At 42.1% G+C, this 24,801-nt stretch overlaps 2 protein-coding genes across 2 annotated transcripts in view; one reads left to right on the plus strand and one right to left on the minus strand.

The window, feature by feature from the left end:
- Positions 1-18,179, plus strand: part of sash1b (SAM and SH3 domain containing 1b) — a gene marked incomplete at both ends in the record, with an annotated part of 48,854 nt that extends 30,675 nt beyond the window's left edge. Inside the window, 17 exons of the mRNA XM_083924545.1 lie at positions 6,164-6,292; positions 6,898-6,948; positions 7,441-7,490; positions 9,604-9,644; positions 9,979-10,065; positions 10,226-10,338; positions 10,797-10,898; positions 11,956-12,088; positions 12,525-12,925; positions 13,336-13,410; positions 13,512-13,652; positions 13,758-13,890; positions 14,202-14,371; positions 14,467-14,673; positions 15,320-15,470; positions 15,947-16,078; positions 17,311-18,179. Of these exons, the coding sequence (XP_083780671.1) occupies positions 6,164-6,292; positions 6,898-6,948; positions 7,441-7,490; positions 9,604-9,644; positions 9,979-10,065; positions 10,226-10,338; positions 10,797-10,898; positions 11,956-12,088; positions 12,525-12,925; positions 13,336-13,410; positions 13,512-13,652; positions 13,758-13,890; positions 14,202-14,371; positions 14,467-14,673; positions 15,320-15,470; positions 15,947-16,078; positions 17,311-18,179 (2,985 nt within the window). The remainder of the gene's footprint in view (positions 1-6,163; positions 6,293-6,897; positions 6,949-7,440; positions 7,491-9,603; positions 9,645-9,978; positions 10,066-10,225; positions 10,339-10,796; positions 10,899-11,955; positions 12,089-12,524; positions 12,926-13,335; positions 13,411-13,511; positions 13,653-13,757; positions 13,891-14,201; positions 14,372-14,466; positions 14,674-15,319; positions 15,471-15,946; positions 16,079-17,310) is intronic.
- Positions 18,180-19,239: 1,060 nt separating this feature from the next.
- Positions 19,240-20,592, minus strand: ddo (D-aspartate oxidase; the record flags this gene model as incomplete). The annotated part of the gene is made up of 4 exons (XM_083923896.1): positions 19,240-19,798; positions 19,891-20,067; positions 20,155-20,263; positions 20,421-20,592. The coding sequence occupies 4 exons, from the start codon at positions 20,590-20,592 to the stop codon at positions 19,240-19,242; spliced, it is 1,017 nt and encodes a 338-aa protein (XP_083780022.1).
- Positions 20,593-24,801: the final 4,209 nt, after the last annotated feature.

A 24,801-nucleotide genomic window follows, 5' to 3' on the forward strand; every position in this document is an offset into this window, starting at 1 on the left:
CCAGAACCATTCACAGAGCCTTTTACAACTGAATACACATGGCCTTTCTCGGTGTGAATTATATAGAATTTTAAAGGAAGGTCTGCCTATTTGTTTTCAGCATGACTGAATTAAACATGCTCTAAGGAATGGGAACAATCTACAGCCCCCACCCCCTTACAAAAAACACACTGCCATCCAAAGGGGCTTCCATACACACAGAATTTCCATGCATGTAGTTTAACTGAAATTTAAAGGGGAGGCTTCTTTGTTTGATCTCTGCAGTGCAGAATTAAGCACGCTCAAAGGCACAGGAACAATCCAGAAGCTCCTTCAAAACAAGGTAGAGTCCAGAACAATCCACAGGATGCTTTTGGAGTCATACATTATGTATATTTCCAAATTTGAAATGTGCTACATTTTCTAGCTGGGACCTCTTTGGACACGATAGTTTCCTGCATCTCAATCTGGGCTATGTATTTCCAGCTAATGTTTTAAATCCCGATCAGATTTAGAGCCAGCGACAAAAGGTTTGCTCTTTGCCTCCCGTCTACCCTCTTAATCTTCTTTGGAGGTTCAGTCCTGTCATTTTTTAATCTGGACCTCTGGCGGGATTTCCTTTGTGGCATAAATCTTTGTTTATTGCTGCACTCCCAGTTTGGAGAATCACTTCACCTTCGTTCAGCATTAAAAACATTTTTTTTTTTTGTTCTACCTACCATTCAGAATGTGAATCTGAGAAATCTCTTAGCTTCTAGTGAAGCCAGTCTTTTGTCTCTGTCAGCTATGAGAGATATTTGCTCAGTAACTGACAACTGGGTGAAAAGTGGGAGCAGAGTGTGTACTGCAGACCTTGCTAAAGCAGTTCAAACAAGACTAGGTGCTCTATATGCAGTGTGCGTATTTATGACTGACGGCATGCATGTCACAGTGCAACCTTTCCCATCAACCCTTAATTTGGGACTTGTCAAAATCCACTTATCACTCAGACATGAATGGGAAGCTCTTCCAGTGATCCTCCTTTTCTCTTTAGGGGGCCCTGGGGCTGTCAGTCTGGACGGGACCCTTGAGTACTCTGAAGCAGTAATAATTCTCTCACACATTCACACATGTTTCATAGATCCATTACATATCACAGCTGGCACATGCAGCTCTTGGTACTCTATTTAGCTGATTTTTTATCGTTTTCACTTGGATGTCAGGATCCCAGTACATAGACCTGCGTTGGTTTGGACATTTCTGTACCACTTCATCTTTAGAAAACATTTAAGAGATCCATCAGAGAATGTCAAAAATATCTGTTAAAATCAAGCTAAAAATGGGGCTGCTTCTTTTTATTCTCTAAAACATAAAATGTAATGTGTTTTCATCCATAGACCAATTTCTAAATGGCACAGTTGTGTTTGTATTTTGGGGTGTTTTAACACTAATGCCAAACTAATTTTTTTTTTAATTGTTTTTCACTGTTCCACTAAAATTAGCTGAGGCTGGTTTGATTCTGCTGTATCAAGAAGGGAAGGGAATGATTTCATGGCTTTCCTTTAGTAACCCATTCAAAACCTCACTGGATAAATGGTAACATGCAGTCACCCAACAAGGATTAGTATCATGATTTGTTTTACCTCAGATCTGGACTTATCTGACGTTTATCTTATTACCATTGAAATTTACCATACCATATGATACTGAGGCCATGATCCTGATCATATGGTGTAGCCTTTTCCATAGACACAGACTCACTCTATTGAGCACAGAGTGATCTCTCCAGGGATCAAAGCTCAGATGAGGGCTCAGGCGTTCCAGGTCGGCACCGACAGAATCATGAGATTTGACGGTGATAGGAAAGGAGCTGGCTGACAGGAAAGAAGGGCGTCTATCTCTGCATCCCCCTGTGCTCCGAAGTGACGAGCAGCCCGCCGCTGTGTAGCCAGGCGGAAAACTGCCCTTTCTGGCGTAAGATTCTTCCACTCTTTGGCACTATGCGCAGAAGGTAGCCCTCCACCATCCCCACTATCCATCTGCAGCTCAGCATAATCTGCAGCATCCTGAAGCAGATCTGACACTGGTATTGTTACCTCCTGCTGTGGCTGCTCACTGCTCTGCAGTCAGCCGTCAGTTACTAAAGATGAAGATTAGAGGCAGTTGGGTCATGATCAGACAAAGATGCTGAGGGTTATTTCAACACACATAATCTCTCTGACTAACACTACAGGGGAATGAGGTCACCACCCTAATACATAACAGTGAGCAGAGGAGGAACATTAGTATTTAATTGTGCACAGGGACCATTTTGACATCACTTCACTTTGTTTAGGTTGAGAGGAAATATTTAGTTTCCACTTTAATGGGTCCAGCTTCTCATCACTACCATTAACCTCAGCTCTGTATCAGTGGAGCATCAGTAAGCAACAGCAATATGTTGATGTAGAGTTGATATTTGCTGCCACCTGCTGGTTTAAAGACTGCTAGTGTTCAAAAAGATGTACCTAATGCCTTATGTTTATTTGTGCCACACACAAGTCACGCTGTCTTTTTTCGTTAATTCAGTAAAGCATTTGTTGATAAAATCCCAACTTGATCATCAAATTTGGAAGAGCTGATAAAAAACTGGTGAATATTTTAGAATAATGGTGCACTGTTCCAAGAATGTGTTAGGTTGTGTTGCATTTGGGAATAAGAAACTTTTTTAAGCAGTCCCTCACACAGGAAAACCCACCAAATGTATTCAATGGTAGGTCAACTTTAAAGATTAAAGGTCCAGTGTTTTAACCAGTAGCAGTGCCGATGGAACAGCGCTTTGTACAAGTTGGTCCCTGTTTTGTTTTTTGTCGTGACTCACGCAAGGACACGCATGCATTCGAGCACTTGGGCAAGGCGATACACATTTCTGCTGTGGTCACTTTATTCAACTGATGTACAGTTAAGAAGCAACGTCACAGTGCGCCCACACAGGTAGTGAAGAAGAAGACAACTCTAATCTAGCAACAGTAGTATCCAGATGGTAACCCTACATTTGAAACTGGCAAAAACTCTTGAGACTCTCTTCCCAACAACCTATCCTAACCTTAAACATTCAAGGTCTATGACTAAACCATAACCACTTAAGATGAATGAATCTTGGGTTACCAACTGACACAGCTGCTAGCAAACATGAATGGGAAAAAAAGGAAAAGCATTTAACATGTTTTGTAGACCTAAAAGACACACTCAATGCAATCTGTTAGAAACACTAACATGACTTTTGGTTGTTTACAGAAAAAACTCCACAGGTAATTAAAATTATTAATTCATTACAAAAACCACAATTCAATATGTATACAATTAAATACAATTTGGCTTGTATATAGACATGTATATAGACTACATATCAGTAGAGGGAGACATATCTGACCAATATTAAGCATTTCTTAAAATGCCAATAAAGTCTGACACATCACTCTAACTCCACTGTAGACACAAATAATGCAAGCACACTCTCACACACTAAGAGGTGGTGGTTTATTTGAACATGTGAGTCAGCCAGTCCCTGTGGGCCACAGCTGGAGAGAGTAGAGTGCCCCACCCAGCAGCACCAGCGTCATATGTGGTTGCAACTCCCCCAACCTCCCCTCAACCAAACTCCCTCTGATTTATGCGTGCCGGACACCCCTCCCCTTCACTTCAGGATGTATTGTCCTCCACTCACGGCGCTGAGTTAACTTTCAAAACGGTGCCTTTCACTTACAGCAGTGTGGTGGAACTGAAGAGCAACTATTGCTGGGTAGCTACTGTTGGCAGCCAGATGCCTGTTTGTGGTGAGTGTATTTTTATGTTTGCTCTGGAATGTGGTCCTATGGATAGAGCTCGTAGCTTTCTGTACATTCATTGGAGCACATTTCAATTTGTTTCAAAAGACAACTTACTGTAGTCTGCATCTTTCCCTGTTCGGTTGTTTGCTATGTTCATGACGTCAGGTCATGAAGACTCTCATTTAGTTACAAAAGCTTAAATAAGTCTGTGCTTGTTCTTTGATCTTTTGAAACACCCCTTAAGATATCTACAATAATCTATCTTAGTCAGTAATGTCCTCTGCCTTTTGGTTAAAATGAAGTCATTGACTTGATTGCCAGATATGTGTCTGATGAGATGTATTTATTTAACGCGAGGGATGCCTCTTCTTGAAATAATCAGGTCAGATGAGATGTAAACATACAAACTTTTCAATCAGTTTGGTTTACTAAACCCAGTTCAGCAAAAACAAAATCCTACTCTGACCATCCATCAGATGTGGTATTCTGTGGAATGCAGTTTTTGACAAACCTACTTTAGGTTAAAATGGAGTTTACTTAACTTTACATTTATTATCAGAGAAGATGTCATCGAAAATGATGCTTTATGGTCTTATTTGAATGCTCTGATACTCTTGGACTTCTGAAGCAAGACATGCAGGATAAAGTGGTATAAACGATTCACTGATACTCTGTGACCCAGCTCCGGCCGCCTAAAAAGGTGAGACAAGACAGAAGAACTGTAAAAACACTCATTAGACACTCTGGGCCCTGGGGGCACGTGGATCTTTTGTCTGCCTATGAGATGCTCAGCGCCTGAGAAATGTGACACCACGCTCTCCTTTTCAAGCCTCTGTGGTTGATGTCTCATGCTACAGTTTTGGCTTGGAGACCATTAATTAGAAGACAGAGGGAAAAGTAAAGCACACTGGAATATTCTCCTCAAACTCTCATTTTTGTGAGAATCTTCGGCATGAGAATGGGTCTCCCTTTTGTTTACCAGCTTACATTCATCTGTAATGAGGATGTACACACGCAGCGTGTCTAATAAGCACTCAGGGCCATGCAGTATCATGTGGCTGTGTCACAATAGGCTGTTTATGTGGCTCAGTGGCAGTCTGAGGCAGAAGAGAGACTGCAGCCAGGCACAGTGCAGAGCTTCTCAGTCGGCCTCAGCCTCGTTTCTTGACTGTATGAAAAGCAGCCAGATTTTCAGGCCGTTTCGACCCCGGGGGCATGTCATTTACCAAATGAATGGCTCTCTTTTCTGGACAGTTGAGCCAGTCACAGTCTATCGTGCCACAAGACAAATGAGCCCACAGTATTACTTTTCACTGCGCAGGACTGTTTTCAACAGGCACATTTGCATTCCTTCAGGGTATGGCATGAGTGAAGCATAATCATAATAATAAAAATAATAATCATGTGTGAAAGAGTTTATTGACATAGTGGATGGCTGTTGTCAGACCCAGCTTGTACTCATCTGTTCAGTCTTATCTCATGACTCGGCGTGATGAGGGGCTGTTTTCTTACATGTTGTCTTTTGAAGTTTTATTTATTGTATTATCTTTAGTTTGTTTGTATAACTCAAGCTGCCTCACTGCAGTAAGTATGATGGATGGTTTTATTCATTCACACAGCAGCAGGAAATGGCAATAAATAGGTTTAACCATACTCTAATCATTACAGATATATATGCATATATATTTTGGTCTGCACATACAGTATCAGCTAACAACCTGAACATTTTTGGCAGGACTCTGAATAATACTTTGTCTGCTGTGCTGTTAATCCCCTAAAAAGGAAACCAGCCCCATATGTTGAATGTGGTCCCAAAGGTCACTAGGTCATAAAACTCAGCAAAAAAAATCTCTGAAATGATTTATTCTTTCCACATGGCAAAAGGCACTTATTTCGAGGTAGCACAATTCTAGGAAACTAAAAGAGGTTTCTCTCTGTCAGGACAAAGACTCATCTGACTGAGTGACTCTGCTTCTTGTGATTTACGGTAGAATGAACCGTGGCCTCTTGAGTCGATTCCTGATGACTGTTGGAGAGCTGAGTGAAAGTCGTGGCTGCGTCACAAGGTGCTTCCTCTGGCCGGGGGTCAGGTCTGAGGAGGTGGAAGGGGTCACTGGGCAGGAAGACAACAAGCTAGTGAAGACAGGGGCAATATCACAGCTGGACGTCTGTGATGCTTTTACACTCCTTGTGCTTTATCTCTGTTTCCTGGCTGTTTGTTCTGCTGGTGACCGTACTAAAGTTTAAAACAATGGGTTTAATCATGACAGTGGTCAGTGTTTACAGTGTTTGCCTGCTGTTTAGCATCTTGCTCCACCTCTGCAGGGTGTCCTTTTCCTCCTCTGGTCTGCGGTCATATCTGTGTGAGTGTTTAAATGCCTCTTTATCTCTTTCAGGATGGCTCGGTGGGGAACCTTGGTGACCTGGCCCAGGAGTATTCTCAGTATTACGGCACCTCCCTCAGTGACGTGTGTGAAAGGATGGAGGAGCTACGGAAACGCAAAGTAGTGCACGATGCAGAGATGGTAAACAGCCTTATCCGTCAAGAACATGGCTCATCAAAAAATAAAATCTCACTTTCTTGCTGAGATTTAGATGTGGAGGTGGAAACCAGTTTAGCATAAAAACTGGAAACAGGAGGAAGCAGTTAGCCTAGCTCTAACAGAAAGTGACAAAATCTGTCTTCCAGCACCTCTAAAACTCCCTAAAATGAACACACTGTATCTTGCTTGTTTAGCCAGAGTATCCATTTCTCATGTAACACTCGCCAAGAAAGTGAGTAAGTCTATTTCCTGAACTATTCCTTCAACTTGTACTGTAGCTCTATGTTGTCACTGCATGCTGTGCTATGTGTCCTCTGTAATGTTGTGTTTTGACAATTCTCTTTAGGTTGCATATAATCTCCCTCTGGAGTACAGATAAAAAACATGCCCTTTTCTCACATTGCACATGTATTTACATTAATTAAATTTCAGATCTGTTCAAACACCTGAGGTCATAAACCTGTGACACAGCCAGTGTTGTTCCATAATGTGGGTTAGCCGATTCAGCCATCTGAATATTATTTCTATTTCTGTGTTATGATGACACTATAATTTACTCCTCCACTTCCCCCGCCTGTGTGTTTCAGGGAACAGTTGACTCAGTGGCCGCATCAGTGCAGCTCCGCTCTCAGATCCAGGTGAGTGTCCAGCTCTGAGTGTGTCAGACCCCCAGAGAAGGCAGCTTCCGTTGACGTGCGTCAGCAGACTCGCTGATAAGTGGCCATGGAATTGCTTTGTCATGACTTCCCTGAGCAAAACCAAAGTATTAGACTAAATAGTAACACTTGACTGACTGTAATGGAACGAGCTGGCCCTGAGTCTGTCCTCTAATGTCAGTGAATAGAACTGAAAGTATGGTAAAAATGTGACTAGTGGCATATGTGGCTTTTGTTGCCACTAAATTTGTATTTTGAAAGTGCAACAAATTATAAATACCTGAATACCTGAAATTCCTCTTTTGTTTTCCAGTTGATTCAGTCTGTATAAGCTACAGATGGTTTCTGCTTTCTGAAGGAAATACCATCATTTAAAATAACCTGTTGTTTAAAAAATAAAGAATTGACCTTTAAAAACAGCTGCTACACTGCAGCTGCATGTATTTAAATTTACACTTTTCTCTTCTCCTTAAGGAATCCCTTGGACTCAGCAGTACAACGTCCACTCCAGAGACTGAGAGAAGGTAAAAAACATAAACAAATAATAAAAAAAATAAATAAAGTTGGAAATCCACAATGCATCCTAGGCTAGGAGAGGATCGGGGGTGAAGCATCAGTAACAACAGGACACAAGACACGATTATTGGCACCAGTAAATTATTTAATAAATAACACAATATGGCTGGTCCTATTACTTTGTCCAGATCATTTTAATAATTATACTACTATCATTTAATATAAGTCCTCATCACTTTTGGAAGTTGAACTGTGATTACTCCTGTTTTATCTCTGTGTCACCCTGTGGACACGAGGCTTTCCTCTGCTTCCTGGTGCCCTCCAGTCACATGCATGAAGCATTTCTGTGTCACCTATAAACTTCCTTCCTTCCCTCCATTGTTTCTTTTGAGGGATTTCGAATATTAGTCATATTTTTGTCATTGGGAAGCTGTTAAAGTGGCGATGACTAACTATAAAGAAATATTGATTTGATAAGGCTTCTTAAAGAGACAGGAAATTGAGCAATATCCACATTTTCAAGGATCTAGAAGATAAATCTCCTTCTGTAACTCATGTATACAAACAGGAGCCACAGGAAAATGACAGCGCCCTCTAGTGGAACAAATATATAATAATGCTGGAAGAAGCTGATGGCCACCACTGTCAGGAACATATTTTGACTGACACTATTATTTATACACTAAAGCTTTTAAGCACTTATTTTTTTACGTTTTAATTTTCTTCCCATTCTGTGTATTTTGTATTTTCCTTATGATTCCCTTTGAATCTATTTAACTTGTTAAAAAATGTTTTTATAGGAAAGTCTTTTTGTTCTTAGGAACGTGCGCCCGGCGTCTTAACGTCCTTACTAACTGTGGTAAATAGGCGCCTGCGAATCCCTTTGGACATTTCACTTGAAGTTATCGATTTTCATGCCAAAATATTTCACATATTTTGTGTCTCCCACATGGTTCCTCTGTAGGATTTGGAGGAGGGAAAACAGTGCTGATATTTCACTCTATAACCCTGAAAAGAGTCTGAATGTCACAGTGAACTGCGTGCTTCATGAATTGTTCTGTGATTGATTCATGGTTCCCACAGGTCCTTGAACGTTTATGAATTTGAAGAGGGGAAATCAAGGCGATGAAAGGTTTTGAAAATAAACATAAATAGACATAGTTCGTTGAAAGTGCTTGAATTTACATATTTTTGGCAAGAATGTAAATGAAAACTCTTTTGATCTATTTTCTACTGCAGTTGCATCATTGTTTGAATATGATGTTTAAGAAGGTGTAGGAACCCTGACTACAGATATTTCTTTTACACGTATGATTTTATTGGCAAAGTTCAAGATTTAATCAGGCACATATATTTAGTACATTCACTCTAGAGACAGTGACTACGACTTTACTGAAAACCAGAGTAATGACATTTTCTTTATAGATAAATGACCAAAATGAACAAAATGTATATTTCATTGCAAGTTGTGCAGACATTTTTTTGAGCTTTGATTAAAGAGAAAGCTCTAACACTTCAGCAGAGGTCGATATGATGCTGATATACCATTTACAAAACAAAACGTACAGGTCTGATCTGCAAACTCCTATCTGATCCAACACCAGCAACAAGTGTAAACTGAGAGAGAGAGAGAGAGAGAGAGAGAGAGAGAATGACAGCTGTACACAACAAACAGCCCAGAGAGATGAAGAGTGAGAGAGAGAGAGAGAAAGAAAGAGAGGGAGGGTGAAAGTGTGCAGGGAATGCAGAGGCCACGTTAGCGCTGCTGCTGCAAAACCCTGACTGGACATGAAAAAGGATCTATTGTTCGTGTGATGGCCGTAGAGCTCTGACCTCTGTTCATCAGCCAAGAGCAGCCAGTCTTTTTCATCTCTTTTGACTACTTTGAGTTCCCTTTGCTAAGATGGTAGTGTCATGAGGGACGGTGCGCTTTTGTGTTTTTTCTTTTTCTCTCTTTTTAATCTGACTTAAGCCAAAAGATTAGAAAGACACGTTCAGGGAGATGGTGGGATAGCAGGGAAAATGAAGAAAATAACTTTGGATAACAGGTACTCCTCTGTTCAGGGCCGGTTCTCTCCATTTAAACTCTTCAAATGAAGTAATGTTTTTTTGTGTTTTTAGGTTTCCTGTGCACAAATCTAGCTCTGATGACGGATCAGGAGGTAAGTTCATTATTCTAATTACATGCATCATATCTTAAGGCTTCATTGTAAGTCCATTCAGACTGATGGAGGTTTTCAGACCTTTTCATTCTAAACTAAGCCTGCAGAGAAGCTACTTTTAAATAAATGTTTTTCTTTTTATTAGTGGTGCTAGGTCTTCTTTCATGGTAATAATGACAATGTGGGGTGGATCTATTAAAACCAAAAAGCCTTTCATTCAGTGCAGGTGCTTGAGATAATATTTGTTTACCTACCATTTAGATTTTTTTGTTTAAATTTGTCTTATTGTTGTTTTCCTTTGCCCATAATTCAACTGAATGATTTTACTGTGTAGGAAAATGGGATGGAAAGAGAAAGGGCAAGTCTTTTTGGCAGAGTTTTCGAAAGTCACAGAAAGGAGTGCTGCGTCAGATTTCCAAAGGTATGTGAAGTCAATGACACAAAATAAAGGAAACAGTATATGAAGGGGTACTCGTTCACATCTTTTTATTTGATGTTCAGGATTTGATCTTAATAAAATGCTGTCGACATTCTGTTGTGTTCAGTCCTGTCAGCTGACATCTCTACTCCTTTCTTGACAGGCGATGACGTCGGTTTTGTGGCCAGTGAAATCACCATGAGTGACGAAGAGCGTATCCAGCTGATGATGATGGTGAAGGAGAATATGATCTCTATAGAGGAAGCCCTGGCACGGGTATGATGCCATGCATGATAAAATGCTCCACTGTATTGACTTGTGAAAGTTACAGCTGCTGTGTTTTTCTCTTTTTGCTCAACGTTAAGAGTTTGCTGTGGGAAAAGGGAATGATGCCACTGATCAAAAATGTCAAGTATCTAGTCGGACTAAGATGTTTACACCTAACTATTGAAGCCTAAATACAATATTTTATTAGTTGAAATATTTAGGCAAATCTAAAGGCCTTAAAATAAAGCTGGGAATTATCTATCTAGACAGTTTGTTGTCTGACAAAGTTAAGAGCATGTCCTTATTCATGAAATAAATAACATTCTGATGTAGGCATATGGTCAAAACACGATTTGGCCATGAAGAAAAACGTCCCTTTGTGTTTGTCAGCTGTCCAAGGCTAAATAACACATCAGCTGGTCCTCTAGGTCTGCATCGTGTACTAACAGGTTCATCTTCTTGTGCAGCTGAAGGAGTTTGAAGTACAAAACAGACAGACGTGCAGGTCTGATCCCACAGAGTGGACCGAACCCTCCAGTCCCACAACAAATGAGTCATTCAACTGCAACGTAAGTCTCTTAAGCTGCCAGTCTGAGGGCATCTTAGTCGCTTTTTAATGCTGAATCACAACTTCAGGCAGTGTGTTGTGCATGAGGGCCTCTGATCTACCAGTGCCAAGGCTGCTGAGCTGTTGACAGCGCCTCTCTCTTTCCCTCTGTCCCTGTCCCGGCGATGAACCGGGGCCCCACTAAAGCCCTTCGGCTCAGGGCCCTCTCCCAACTGCAGGGCACTGGGTGGACTTCTATTCATCACTGTCAAAGCGCTAACCCCCTATTGTGCTGTAGTGAGCGGCGTGATTCAACACAGGGTCCTGTTATGCAGGCCACAGCTCTTTTATACATGGGTGGGGTGATTAGGGGGCTCAGGTTCAGGGCACATTTTTCAGATTCGTCTGGATGGCCTGACCAGTTCTCTTTGCTGCATGTGTGTGTGTTCTCCTCTTACTTACTTTCTCTTTCTGTGCACGTCTGTCGCCCCCTCCCCTGTTGTTTCTTTGTTAACCATCTTTACTTGCACTGAATTGTTTTTGTTTGTTGTATATTTAAAACTGCTTTCTTTTTGTCTTTTGACGTGTATTCTGGGATGTACATACCGCTCGTGTTCGGGTCAGCAGATAAAACCTCAACATCTGTGACCCGTGTCTTCAAATTTAACACTGACCTTTTCGCTAACCATCAATTCATATGTTGGTTAAGGTGATTTCCAAGCAGCTAGTCTTTTCGTTTTCTCATGAATAGAAAGTGTTGTGACACAGAGCATATGGGACAGCTGTTTATATAGGCTTCAGTCTCGTCACTGTGGTTTCCTACCACAAATTTATATTAAGCTACAAGTTGTTTCTACAGAAGCATTTGTAACATACTTTTTTTAGTATAGTAAGTTTGACACTTACAACGTCTCAGTATAAAAACAGTACAAATGTCAAGTCAAGTGCCTCCGTTCATATCCAAAACATTTGGCCTTACAAATGCTAACAATCTACTGTAAACAGAACAGAGCCATGGTGTTATTTTACCGTAACTGCAACTCTGTGGTAAGACAAAATGTTCTGGTCTCTCCTATCAGCCTTGTGACCTGTCAGACAATGAACAAGAGGAATCTGTGACATTCAGGAGACTCCACAAACTGGTCAACTCAACCCGGAAGGTGAAGAAGAAGCTGATCAGAATTGACGAGTCTAAGAGGCCTGGAGCAGAAGGTACTAAAACCATAGACTTGATCTCACTAAGCACAATTGTCGACTCTTTTCATCAAGTAGCAACACAAAGTAGGATGGTGAAAAGTTTTAGAGAAGTTGCTGTTTTTATGCAATTAAAATTTGAGTATCTTTCTGTACGTCAGCAGATGTAAAAACCTGCAGGTGTTCACAGTAGGAACCTACTGTGTAGTATGAGGAAATGGAACACCACGATGCTGAATGTGACGCAGAGTCTAGAGAAAATAATTGTGCTCGATCTAATTACTGTTTAACTAAGAATATGTGCTGCAATAACAGCATTTACCGTGTGTTTTCACTAGTTGTGTAGTCTGTGTGCATATATGTTTTGAAGAATATGCTATTGCTTCTTTTCAACATGTTTGTTCCTGGACATTTTATTCTGTTGACATTGTATTGTAATTTCACATTCCTCCAGAGGGCCTAATGATAGATGGTCTTCCTTTTGGAGATGCCTGCACCTCCCTGTACGCTGGTGTGCAGAAGAAGCTTGCCGTTTGCCCCGTGGACTCCCTGGCTTCATCTTTGCGGGAACAGCTGACCTACGACAGGGACTCCGACAGCCTGACCACCTCCCCCTCCTCCAGCAGCCTGGACACCTGCAGCAGCCAGAAGATCTTCCAGGCTTTTAGCAAGTCCAGTGGAAGCCCAGTTCATCAGGAGCAAAGTGTAGCAGGGGAGGTGAGGGAGGCAGGTGAAGGCAGTGGCTCTTCCTTTTCTGAAATGGAGGGTTGCAATGATGAGGAACCCAAAATCGCTCGATCAGTGACCGATGGAGAGCTCCGTCACCGGATCCTCAGCCCGCTCAGCCACCATGGGGTGAGTACATAGGAGTCTTTGCTGAGAGATTGTTGAGGTTGTTTTAAAAGCTACTGTACTGAATTAATACCTCAGCATTTTGCTAGCTGCCCTGCTTGCACTGTTCTAGCACCTGCACTGACGCCAGTCAGTGCAGGTGAAAATGCATGTTTTTCCCCATCATTCGATCTGTGGTAACTTGACCTGCTGCAGTAGCGTACAGTACATGCCCCATATTGCATCTAAAAAGTCATTCAAATTGTAGACAAAACTGTAACGGGTGCTCAATGTGCTCAATGTACACTTCCTCCGGTGGTAGCTGGATGCACTTTGTAAAAACTCACAGTACTCTGCAAGAAAATCCCCAACTTCACCATCATCTCTGCATCACTGCTTACAAATGTCTTGGTTTGTTTGTTTATTTTACACAGAGAGCTTGTAGCTTTGGAGGATTTGACCTGACCAACCGCTCCCTGCATGCGGTCATCTCTGACAACGATAACCACGTATGTAACTGTCATTTTTCCTGACTTTCCATACACTGAATCAAAATAACGTACAGTTTGCTCATTATACTTTTCTTCCTGCTTTTATGTTTGTGAATTAGAATAAAGACGGAGATGGTGCGAGAGATCACATTAAGTCTCCACCGACATCTCGTATTTCCCTGGGCAAAAAAGTCAAGTCCGTGAGAGAAACCATGAGAAAACACATCTCCAAGAGATACCACTGTTCTCTGTCTGAACAGGTATGCACAGTCCAGTACAGTATAGTAGCATCTATCAGTGTTACTAGGTAATGTTATGAAGATTGTGAAGCAAAGGTAATCCTTTTGTTCTTCTTTGTGTCCCAGTCAAGCCCAGACCGCACATCCAGCTGTCCTCATTCGCCTCAGACAGACTCCGACTCTTTGGAGAAACACAAACTGAAGCCAGGAGGGTCTGTGGAAAGCCTGAGGAGTTCCCTCAGCGGACAGAGTTCCATGAGTAAGTCTGTGTGTTTACAGTACATATGTGCCAGATCTGGGTGTACTGCAAATAATTCTCCGTATTTGTTTTACCTTGACCTTGGAACACCAGATGTTTGGTGTTTATCAGAGAAGTGTCTCGAAGGACATTAATTCGCCTTTGAGATAGTCTAAACTTCCTGGTCACATTGTATTCATCTGTGTGTATAACTGTGACATCTGGCATTTCAGTCAGATTAAAAGAGGTCAAAAATATTTTTCAGATACTAACAGATCCGTGCAGTCTCGTGGTCTTGAAGTCGCTCATTTGTCTTTTGTCTGTTTGTGTAGGTGGTCAGACTGTGGGCACCACTGACTCCTCCAACAGCAACAGAGAGAGTGTGAAGTCTGAGGACGGAGAAGAGGACGAGCTGCCTTACCACGGACCCTTCTGTGGACGCGCTCTAGTTCATACTGACTTCACCCCCAGTCCCTACGACACAGACTCCCTCAAGCTTAAGGTATGACCACGTTGTAGAGCCAGTAAATGACACCACATGTAGAAATGAGCTGGTATCCTCTAAGAAACTCAAGCTGCGCTGGTCTTGTTTTGCAGAGTGGAGACGTCATCGATGTCATTAGTAAGCCTCCGATGGGTACATGGATGGGGATGCTCAACGGTAAAGTCGGCACCTTCAAGTTCATTTATGTGGATGTCTTGAATGAAGAGGAGGTGAAACCCAAAAAGACGCGCAGGAGGAGGAAGGCCCGGCAACCCAAACCCACCTCTGTGGAGGAGCTCCTCGATCGCATAAACCTCAAGGTAATGAACTTATGAATGAACAAAGGCATAACTTTGACTTTTGTAAACAAGTATTGGGATTTATAATGATTTGAATACATTATATTTCTCAAATTTGAGTTTTAGATGGAAGGAATACCAGTGGCTGATGGATTTAAATTGGTTCTAGCTGCATTTAAAAATAACTTTATATATATTCAATTTCTTGTCAAAAGTTGGATGAGAAGATTGATACCTCTCATGTCTATAAACCCAGGAGATGCTTTGCTTAGCTTAGCTTATCTTAGCATAGCATAGCATAGCATAGCATAGCATAAAGACTGGAAACCAGCTAACCTTGCTCTGTAATAAAAAAATAAAAACCGCTGACTTATTTGTTGGCCAGGTATTAAGCTAATCATTTGCTGGATCTAGCCTCATATTTACCGTGCAGACGCATTCTAGCATGTCCCAAACCTTTTCTTTAAAAATAAAGTAGATTTAACCAAAAAAAGAAAAATAAATGCTGAATCTTTGGGTTACAACCAGGTTTGAAAACTTTGCTCATCCTAATGTCGAGGGACCTAAAATTCTGCACAGCAGTTCTGAGATGGTACCTGGTCAAATTGATTCCTTCTATACATTTTGTTGATGAGTTTGTGCTTCATCCATCCTCTCCTCTCCACAGGAGCATCTTCCCACCTTTCTTTTTAACGGCTATGAGGATCTGGACACATTCAAGTTGCTCGAGGAGGAGGACCTGGATGAGCTGAACATCCGAGACCCCCAACACAGAGCTGTGCTACTCACCGCTGTGGAGCTGCTGCAAGAGTACGATGGTGGGTCAGGTAATCGAGTGTAATCGAGTTTTATGTCTCACCTGAGAACTACACAGAACCTGAAACACATGAATATTGTCATATACATGTCAAAGAGACACATTTGCCAAATGTAATTATATTTATGAAAAGACTGAAACTTTGAATGATATAAAAAGTAGAATTCTTTTTCATAAGGAAATAACAATCACTTACGGAAAAGGATGCATTACAGACGATCCTGCAGGACAGTATATGCTGTATATGTCTGGGATATATCTTTGAACCTTATATTCAGGTGTTTTTTAAATAATTATACACGAGTGGAAGTAGTCTCAAAATGTGTGACAGATTTAAAGTCCACAATTTTAAAGAATCTCCCAACACTCTCTGTCCGTGCTGTCTTTAAAAGCACAAGCAGAGTTCCCCCAGCAGTTGTCACTTGAGATCATGAGATGTGACCGTCTGCCCTCTGTTTTTGGTCTTGTGCATTGCAGGAAGCAGCGACCCAGAGCGGGGCAACCAGTCTGGAGGCTCACAGGAGAAGCTGCTCCTGGACAGGCGCGGCCTCTCGGGGGACTCCCCACGGGACTCCGGCTGCTACGAGAGTAACGAGAACCTGGAGAACGGTAATGACAGCCTTCACTAGAGAGACTCGCGTGGCCTTCAGTCCTTCTCGGTGCTCTGGCATTCCAAGCCGCCAAATTCAGTTTTCATGCTCCTCTGAAAAGACTCCGCTGTCGTCACATTTACTTCTGGTGCTCTGTTCTTTTTCCCCAAGCATCTTCTTCTTTAAGTCCTACTTTCTCCTGTTTCTGCATCATTGAATCCAATTGTTTTGCTGTCACTTTTTTCGCCTGGGCTTTTGAGAACTGACATTGCCTTCTTTTACAAGCGTAACATTCTCAATATAATACTTAAAATGGGATAACACAAGGTTCTCTTTGTTTATGGGACTAGAAAGTTCACTTACATCGTATTAAACTGAGCAGTGACCTAAAGACATTTTCACACCCTTCAACAAACTGTATGTGGAGCAGCTTGTAGGTCTACTCACAAATAGCTCTGCAGTTGTGAGTTGTGTGGTGGTTTTTGCGTTTGCTGATAATGGTGACTGTTAAACAGACGTGTGATAAGATTTAAATAGGAGGAAAAAAAAGACCTTTCTCAGTAATTGCATTACATTTTTACTGTGAACGTTTGCTTTATTCATAGCTATATCATTCTTATTGTGGTTATTTGGTTTGGCTTATGTCTTAAAAGTGTAAACGGGGGTTCTTGTGAATGTCAAAAAGTCATGTGGTTGGAGAACATGTCAGATCAGCCACGCTTGTACAGTGTATTTCTCTCAAGATTTTGCTGTTTGTGTGTATATTTTTTTAGTCCAGTAAAATATAATGTTGCACAATATTTTATCATGTGCCTGAAAACTGCATAATGCAGAAGAATTCAAATATTTACTAAATAGTATAATTATACTTGTTAAGATATGGCATTTTGTATAATTGTAAATGCACTAAAATGCAGACTAAAGATAACCTTTAAGTGATTTAACAGGGTTAAAGGTGGAAGTTAAACTCATTCTAACACTTCTGACGGGAGTGTGGCAGGTCTGAAGTCTCAGCATTTTCTGAAGTGTGCTTCTGTCATGGTTGAGCGTGAGGAATAAATTGCTCCATGCTTTACCAGACGTGACTGCTTGCTTCTTTTCTCTCACTCATCTTTCAAAACATTTAGGTTTTGTTTTTGTCTCCTTGGGCCGCTCATTTCCAGCCCTGAGCGCTCTGCTGCTGCTCTATTTAAGTCACATACATGTCACAGCACCTACATGCTCAGCACACACTTCACTTGTTTATTTCAGGAAGGGACAAAAAGACATCTTCATCCATGAGCAGGTCCTCTTCTGGTTTTGAGTCAAGCCACCTCCTGTCCCCAGAGTACCCTGCCCTGCCCCAGACGCTGACCTCCACCAGCTCTTGTAACACTTCACTCCAAAGTAAACCAGGATTCATGCCCTTTATCTCACCACCACTAAGACCCCCTAAGTACAGCTCAAGTCTCCTAAGACCAGCAAAAGGTCATATTCCCAGTGGAGCCGTTGCTAGGACCCAGAGCTGCATGGAGCTAAGAATAAACCCGGCACCAGATCTGATGAGGCGGAGCTTCTCCCTGACTGTCCTCAAAGGGCAGCAGAGAAAACCCATCGACCCTAAAAAGTGGAGTCTGACCCCCAGCGTCAAGACTGAGGACAGACAGCACTCTGTGAATCCTCACAAACATTGTGAAGTCGTGTTTCCATCCTCCGGAGCTTCAAACACATCACGTAACGCTGTGTACAGCACTTTGAACACAGACACATCAAATATGGCTGCCCCTAAACAAGCAGAAACAACACAGATCACACCCCGTCAGCTGCCGCCAAGAGTCCCAGCAGAAAGGTCCAATCTTGCTTTGACTATGCCCTCCTTACCAAGCCCACACCCAGAGTCTGCACTAGCAGAGACTGCCTGCATGTGCAACTACACAAACCGCATCTCATCAAAGGACAAGACGAGTCGTTCAGTTTCAGCCAATTGGGAAGCTCGACGGCTGAAAATGAAGAGAAACAAAAAGACCTTCATGGACTCGGTTAATCTGGATTCCCTGATAGAAGAGAGACTCCAGGTGCAAGGCATTGATCTCACAATGGACCCACTTCCTGACGAGGTATTGGCCTCAGAGGTACAGTGAACTGTCACGTTATGGATGCTGCTGTCGTTTGAAATCCAGGTGTTTTCTCTCCAAACAACCAACCATGGGTTTGTAGTGTGCCTTAAAATTGTCCATCTGAGGTGAAAATGCAGGCGAAGAACTGGATCTCTGGTAAACTTGTCCACAATAACCAGAGTGTACACAGTAACGCAATAGGCGTAAGGTGTTGTCATTTTTTAAAGGTTCATGTGGATTACACGCGACGCAGAGTTCCTACATTCTTTCAAATTCTTGTTTCCAACAAACAGTCTAATAGAATCAATCCTCCCTCAGGAAACGCACCGAAAGTTTAGACGTCAGGTTATTAATAAACATCTTTTTTACACCTTACTGAGTCTGATTCCAGTACGTTGGATATGAAATACACCCATCTCAGCTGAATCCAGTTGTAGAGGAGTCCAACAGGCACACAGTGAGAGGCCATTTACCTTGCATCAAACAAAGCCTTTATTAATAAATTCTTCATGCTTGTTTTACAATTTTTAAACTGTTTCAAGTGTATATCAGTATATATAAACCGTATATATAAACCATATGTATAAAATGTGTTAATCTTACTGCAAGTAGTGGTAGCAATTGACGAAGCACTGTAAAGTACTAGATATCATAATGTAGTTGATTCAGTAAACTATCATTTCTAAGGCACAGAGGTTTCATTTGCACAGCGTTGAGACATTTTAAGCAATTTAGTGGTTGAACGATTGCATTCCAGCCAGCATGAGCTTTACCTCCCAGATCAGTGAATATGTTATGTATCATATTTTTACTTTTCATTAATTTAAGTAATAAAGGTTTCTTTTATAGAGAGCATGCATTGTAAAAGTGTTAACAAGGCTGTTAATCACTGATCAACATCAATAAAGGTTGGTATGTTTGAATTAAGTTCATCTCTGACAGTGGATCTCTGCACTTAAAGGAAACTCTCACTGCCACCAAAGCAAGAAATTGGATCTCTAAGCGTTTATTATACCCCGTCGCCGCCAGAATCTTATTATTTAAAGGTGAGTATTGTCTGCACTGACATATTTGCAGACCTAGTTCACAGTTTGGCCTGCGGCGGCATATCATGGAGGCACTGCCTGACCAGCCCCAGGGCATCCAGGGCGGTACCCCAGGCGAGGGTGACTCCCCAGCCTCCGTGACCGTAGTTGTGAACAACAGGGACCCTGCGACCCTGCAGCTGCACCAGCTCCCTCTCCACCCTCGGGTTCTTCCTGCCCGGCCTCAGACCGACCCACTCGCTGAGGATTTTGCCTTTGCTGATGGACGGCTCGAGCCTGCTGCAGCGCTCCAGGATGCTCTTTGTGTCGCCTCCGTCTATCTCTAGTCGCCAGTCTCCCTCCTGCCTCGTGCCGCCTACAGTGACGCTGTGTATGCCGGGGAAGATGTAGGTCTTTCCGTCTCCATCTCTGATGAAGTGCTGCAGCCAAGGGGCCTCCACCTTGAGGACCTGACCTCTGACGGAGTGCACCTTGTCGTCACCCACCAGCGTCTTGGAGCCCAGACCGGAGCAGTTGACGATGAGATCGCAGCGGTCGCTTAATTCCTGAAGACTGTTCACCTTCTTCTGTTCCATGTGACCTCCAGCTTTTCTGAACCTTTACACAAAAGATACATTATTTTAAGTTTGGTAGAATTTAAAACCTAAAAAGAATGACATGACTGTGAGAGTCTAACAGAGAGGACAAACCTCTTCTCGAGCCACGGCAGGTAGCTTTCACATTCACACTTAATGGTGGTGAACGCCTGGCCGAACTTGTGATCTGGAAACCTTTTCAATTCCCCGTCTGTCATGAACCGAAAGCCGATCACGAACTCTGACCAGAAGGGCTTCTTATCAACTGGAACCTCCTTGAAAATTTGCCAGCTGGAAGATAATCAAAGCAAAAATGACTGACTGGAGCCAGATCTGGAGCATTAACTCATTTTTATAGACTTGTAGAACAATTGTTACCCGGAGCTCATCATTACTCCAGCTTCCGGTGAGTGTTGGGATTGAGCAATGGCCGACAGGTGATCAAAGGTGTACTTGAACCAGCGTTTTTGTCTTTCCACAGGAACATCTGATAGAGACATTAGAAATGATTTTGTATGTTCATATAAAAGGTGGGGATGGATGAGTTCATATGCATTACAAATGATTCTCCTCCAGGTAAAATTGTACTGAATGCACAACATTTAAAGATATAACACGTTGCAGTGCAGGCGATTGTTGCATACCTGGGTACTCTGAGGCAAACAGGATCCCAGCAGCTCCATCACTGGTGGTGTTTGGACTGAACTTATCAGCCAGCAGAGTGACGGAGCAGAAGGGAAGAGCCTCTGCGATGCAGACAGCAGTGGAGAGGCCGATCACACCTGCTCCCACGACCACAACCCGGACGTTTTTCATCCTGGACAGACCCCGCGTCTCGGACTGGAGATAAACTGGAGGTAGAGGATTGCGTCTGTTTGATTGCTGCAAGACGACTGAAAGTTAATCCACAACTAAAAGTTCATCTTAACGGATCGGACAGTCCAAAGATCGGTAACACAAACGCCTCCTTCGCTGTAATAAATTGTTACATAAGAGACGATGTGACACGGGCCAGAGAAGCCCCACACAGCCACATGAAGGGATCAGTCCTGAGGATTAGTCCGGTATTAACAAACCATGCGTGAGACCTGTTCTTTGATGTGAAAGTGTAATGTTTTTTTATGTTTATATTCAACAATTATCCACAATCATAAAGACAGTATTATCTGATTTGAATTATTTGTCTGAAGAAAGATGAAGTAGCCGTTTAACAAGTGAGAAATATGCAATTCCAGGTAAACAATTGTGCATTTGCGCATTTAAAATGTGAAAGAAAAGTAGTTAAATAACAGCAGAATAGTCCTTTTATTATTATACATTCTTTAAAATATGAAATCCTCACTTATGCATAAACATGTACACTGTAATGTTGGTGGTGGAGCTATTTTTTTTTATCTTCTTAATTTGTACCAATGCATCACATTTCATAAAGTGATCATCCATATTCTTATTTGTAATGTCTTAATGTGCACTAATTCATTTAGCTGTCAAATAAAAATAGACACGTGGAGTAAAAGCACCATATGTCCCTGTATAAGAGATGTGAGGTGAGGTGATGAGTCTGCACCATTTTAAAGTAGCAGGAAACGTTATAAAGTGAAGACATCACATAATAGGGCATAATGTGTTATAATGGGATATTAGGAGCAATATGGATATGGTCATAAATGTTCAGTCAGCACCAACCATGTACTCTTAAATGACTTCAGATCTGACACTGAGTGTTTACACAAATCTATACGGAACTGATCCCTCCCTTTATGTATTTATGATCCATACTGACACTACTGACAATACTGATTATTTACAAGAACCACGGTCCAATTTATTAAAAATAGCCCGTTTGCTCCATAATTCCCTCTTATTATCTGTGTGTAGACGTTTTAATCAAATAGCCAGACAAAAACAGCGCGTCAGACACCTGTTTCACACAGTCAGCGCGACAGCAGACGTGTAATGTGTCGTTATGCCCCTATAGCATCCTGCTGCAGACCATCCTGCTGCAGACCATCCTGCTGCAGACCACCCTGCTGCAGACCATCCTGCTGCAGACCACCCTGCTGCAGACCATCCTGCTGCAGACCATCCTGCTGCAGACCATCCTGCTGCAGACCATCCTGCTGCAGACCACCCTGCTGCAGACCACCCTGCTGCAGACCATCCTGCTGCAGACCATCCTGCTGCAGACCACCCTGCTGCAGACCCGGAGCACAAGCCCCTCACTTGACACAGGTCTCTCACTTGACAAAGCCCCTTGTTTGACGGAAGTGAAAATGTAGTTTTTTTTACTTTATGCAAAGTCACGCAATAGTTTGGTTTTTTTTCACTTTATGCAAAGTCACGCAATAGTTTGGTTTTTTTTCACTTTATGCAAAGTCACGCAATAGTTTTTTTAAATAGGTTATTTAAACGTTTTTACTTTATGCAAAGTCACGCAATAGTTTTTTTTTACTTTATGCAAAGTCACGCAATAGTTTTTTTAATAGGTTATTTAAACTTTTTTGAAAAAGCACAAAACATAGCAAGTTAAAGGAAATCGTTTTTTTAAAACTTTATTGAAAAAAATACGTTTTTGTTTTTTTTGAAAAAGCACAAACAGTTCCCCTCAGTCAGGTCTCAGTCCTTCACACACAGTCAGTGTCTCTTATGGTTCATTTAGTCCTGAATATTGTGACATTACAAAGATAAACATCTGCAAAGTTTTAATGGAAACCAAAATTAAATGCAACTTTAATAAACAAATATTTTAAAGCCCTTTGTAACAGGGTGACATGAAATTTCAAAATAAAAGTAGTGGGCTGTAGGAAAGGACGATACTTAGTCAGTCCACGAGCACAACAGTCCTGTGACTGCCAATAAATATTAATACAATTGAAAAATATATAAATTTATATTAACAAATGACTAAATGTAATGTGAAAGGTCAGTTAATTTTAAATAAATCACAAAATGGAAACTGTAAATGTTAAAGCAGACAAATTGTGAGATGGTGCAGTTTGACCAGCAGACACACAAGTATGGATTAACAAAGTTTAGTTTAATAGCCTTTTAATATTGATTTCATGATCCAATAATCATCTAGGCAACAATACATAAAAGTTATTTTGTCACTTTTTACTTCAATCTTAATGAGGCAAAGTGAACCAGTTTGTAATCATTCATTCATCTTCAACCGCTTGTCCTTGTCGGGGTGCGGGGGGGCTGGAGCCGATCAAGCTTTTTTTTATTTAAATGGTAATAATTAAACATCAAAAAAGTCTTTATGGCACACTGTAATCACTCTGGACAGAATTCTGGGACTTTTTGCGGCAGGGTGGATCAAAACATGATGCAGTGTGCTTGTTATTTAAGAAGAATTCCTTTATTAGTCCCGCGAATGGGGAACACACACACACACACACACACACACACACACACACACACACACACACACACACACACACACACACACACACACACACACACACACACACACACACACACACACGAGATGTTAGAGCGAGGGGGCTGCCAGTGACAGGCGCCCCGAGCAGTTGGGGGTTCGTTGCCTTGCTCAACAGCACCTCGGCAGTGCCCAGGAGATGAACTGGCAGTGGCTGTGAAGATGGAGATAGAGGTGTTTCTTTGTTAGAAGCTGCAGTTCCTTCCTCTTGAAGTCTGTGGTCTTCCTGTACAGTTCCATGACAACGGGGCCCAAGGCAAAACATTTAGTGCCGGTGAACCTCTTTTTAGGTTTGTAGTGCTTGAACTCAAAGAAGAGAGCTGCTCCTTCTGGTAACTTCTCCACATGTCTCTGGATCTCCACGTCCACACTGGAGTGAATGTAGGTGTCTTCCTCTCTGGAGGCCACAGGGGTGTCCTGCACTGGGTTCACATCTACACCGTTCAAATCTCTAACACCAATAGTCATGTATGGTGAGGCAATACACCAGTTTCTACCAATCTGGATCTGAATGATGAACACTGACAATTGACCTCAGGCAAAAGCACGTTAAAGACAAAGGCAACAGAATCTATAGGTTGTCTCGCTCCTGGTGTGTCTTTAACTTCATCAAGCTGCGTGTCATCATCAAAGCAGATGGTGGCCACAGCGAATGCAGAGAGCCGGTGGTGATGGCCTGCAAATAAACATCACTTTAAAATGACATGGCATTGATCATCTTCTGAGAAATGCTTTAAGATGGACATCCAGTGAATGCCATAACTGCTAATGAATTTAGGGCTTGTGATGCTATCCGGCTGTTAAGTCTGACGTAACACCCTTTCAAAATAAGATTTCTGGGTCCAAATGCTCCGTTGAAACAAAACAGACACAAAGGTCAAACATGTGAACCATTACATCACCTCTTTCGTCTGTTAAACACCTTTTTAAATGATGAGAAAGAGGTAAAATGACAATTACGTTGTTTTTTAAAAACTCAGATCTGTTGGGAACATGGCACTGCGGCGTTGTAGAAATAAAAGGCTTGGACCCGGGAATCATATTTTGAAAGGGCGTTACGTCACGACTTAACAGCCGGATAGGAGCAGCTGGATGCTACTCTGTTACGCAGGGGGCGCGCCCGATCCGCCTCATGTGTACGTCAGCTGCGCGTAAATCTCGTCAGAACCGCACCTCTCGCGATAACTCACCCATTCACTCCGTCCAGCGGCGACAGTGGAAGGTAAGGTCCTAAAAGATCACTATTTTTGAATCACACCGCGGCCTGAACGCTTCACATGTTTGTCACAGACAGAAATATTGAGTAGTAAAGTCGCATTTCTGCTAGCTTTAGCCTGCCTCTGGCTAGCACCGGGTGCATTGTTTGAGACGATGTAAGTTAGCATGTGTGCTAACCTTCCAGTTACTGCAGCGTGTGTCTTTGTTTATCTGGAGTCTTGAGGTCGACTGTATTCCTAATGTCTTTGGCATTACCATAAAAGAAACCATGTGCGACCATGCAGGAGGTCATCTTGTGTTATTGCTGCAGTTAAGTGCTGCGATGATTGGCAGATGAACAGGAAAAGCATCCTTTCTGATCATCT

The sequence above is a fragment of the Echiichthys vipera genome, assembly GCF_963691815.1.
Source record: "Echiichthys vipera genome assembly, chromosome: 12".
Lineage (NCBI taxonomy): Eukaryota > Metazoa > Chordata > Actinopteri > Perciformes > Trachinidae > Echiichthys > Echiichthys vipera.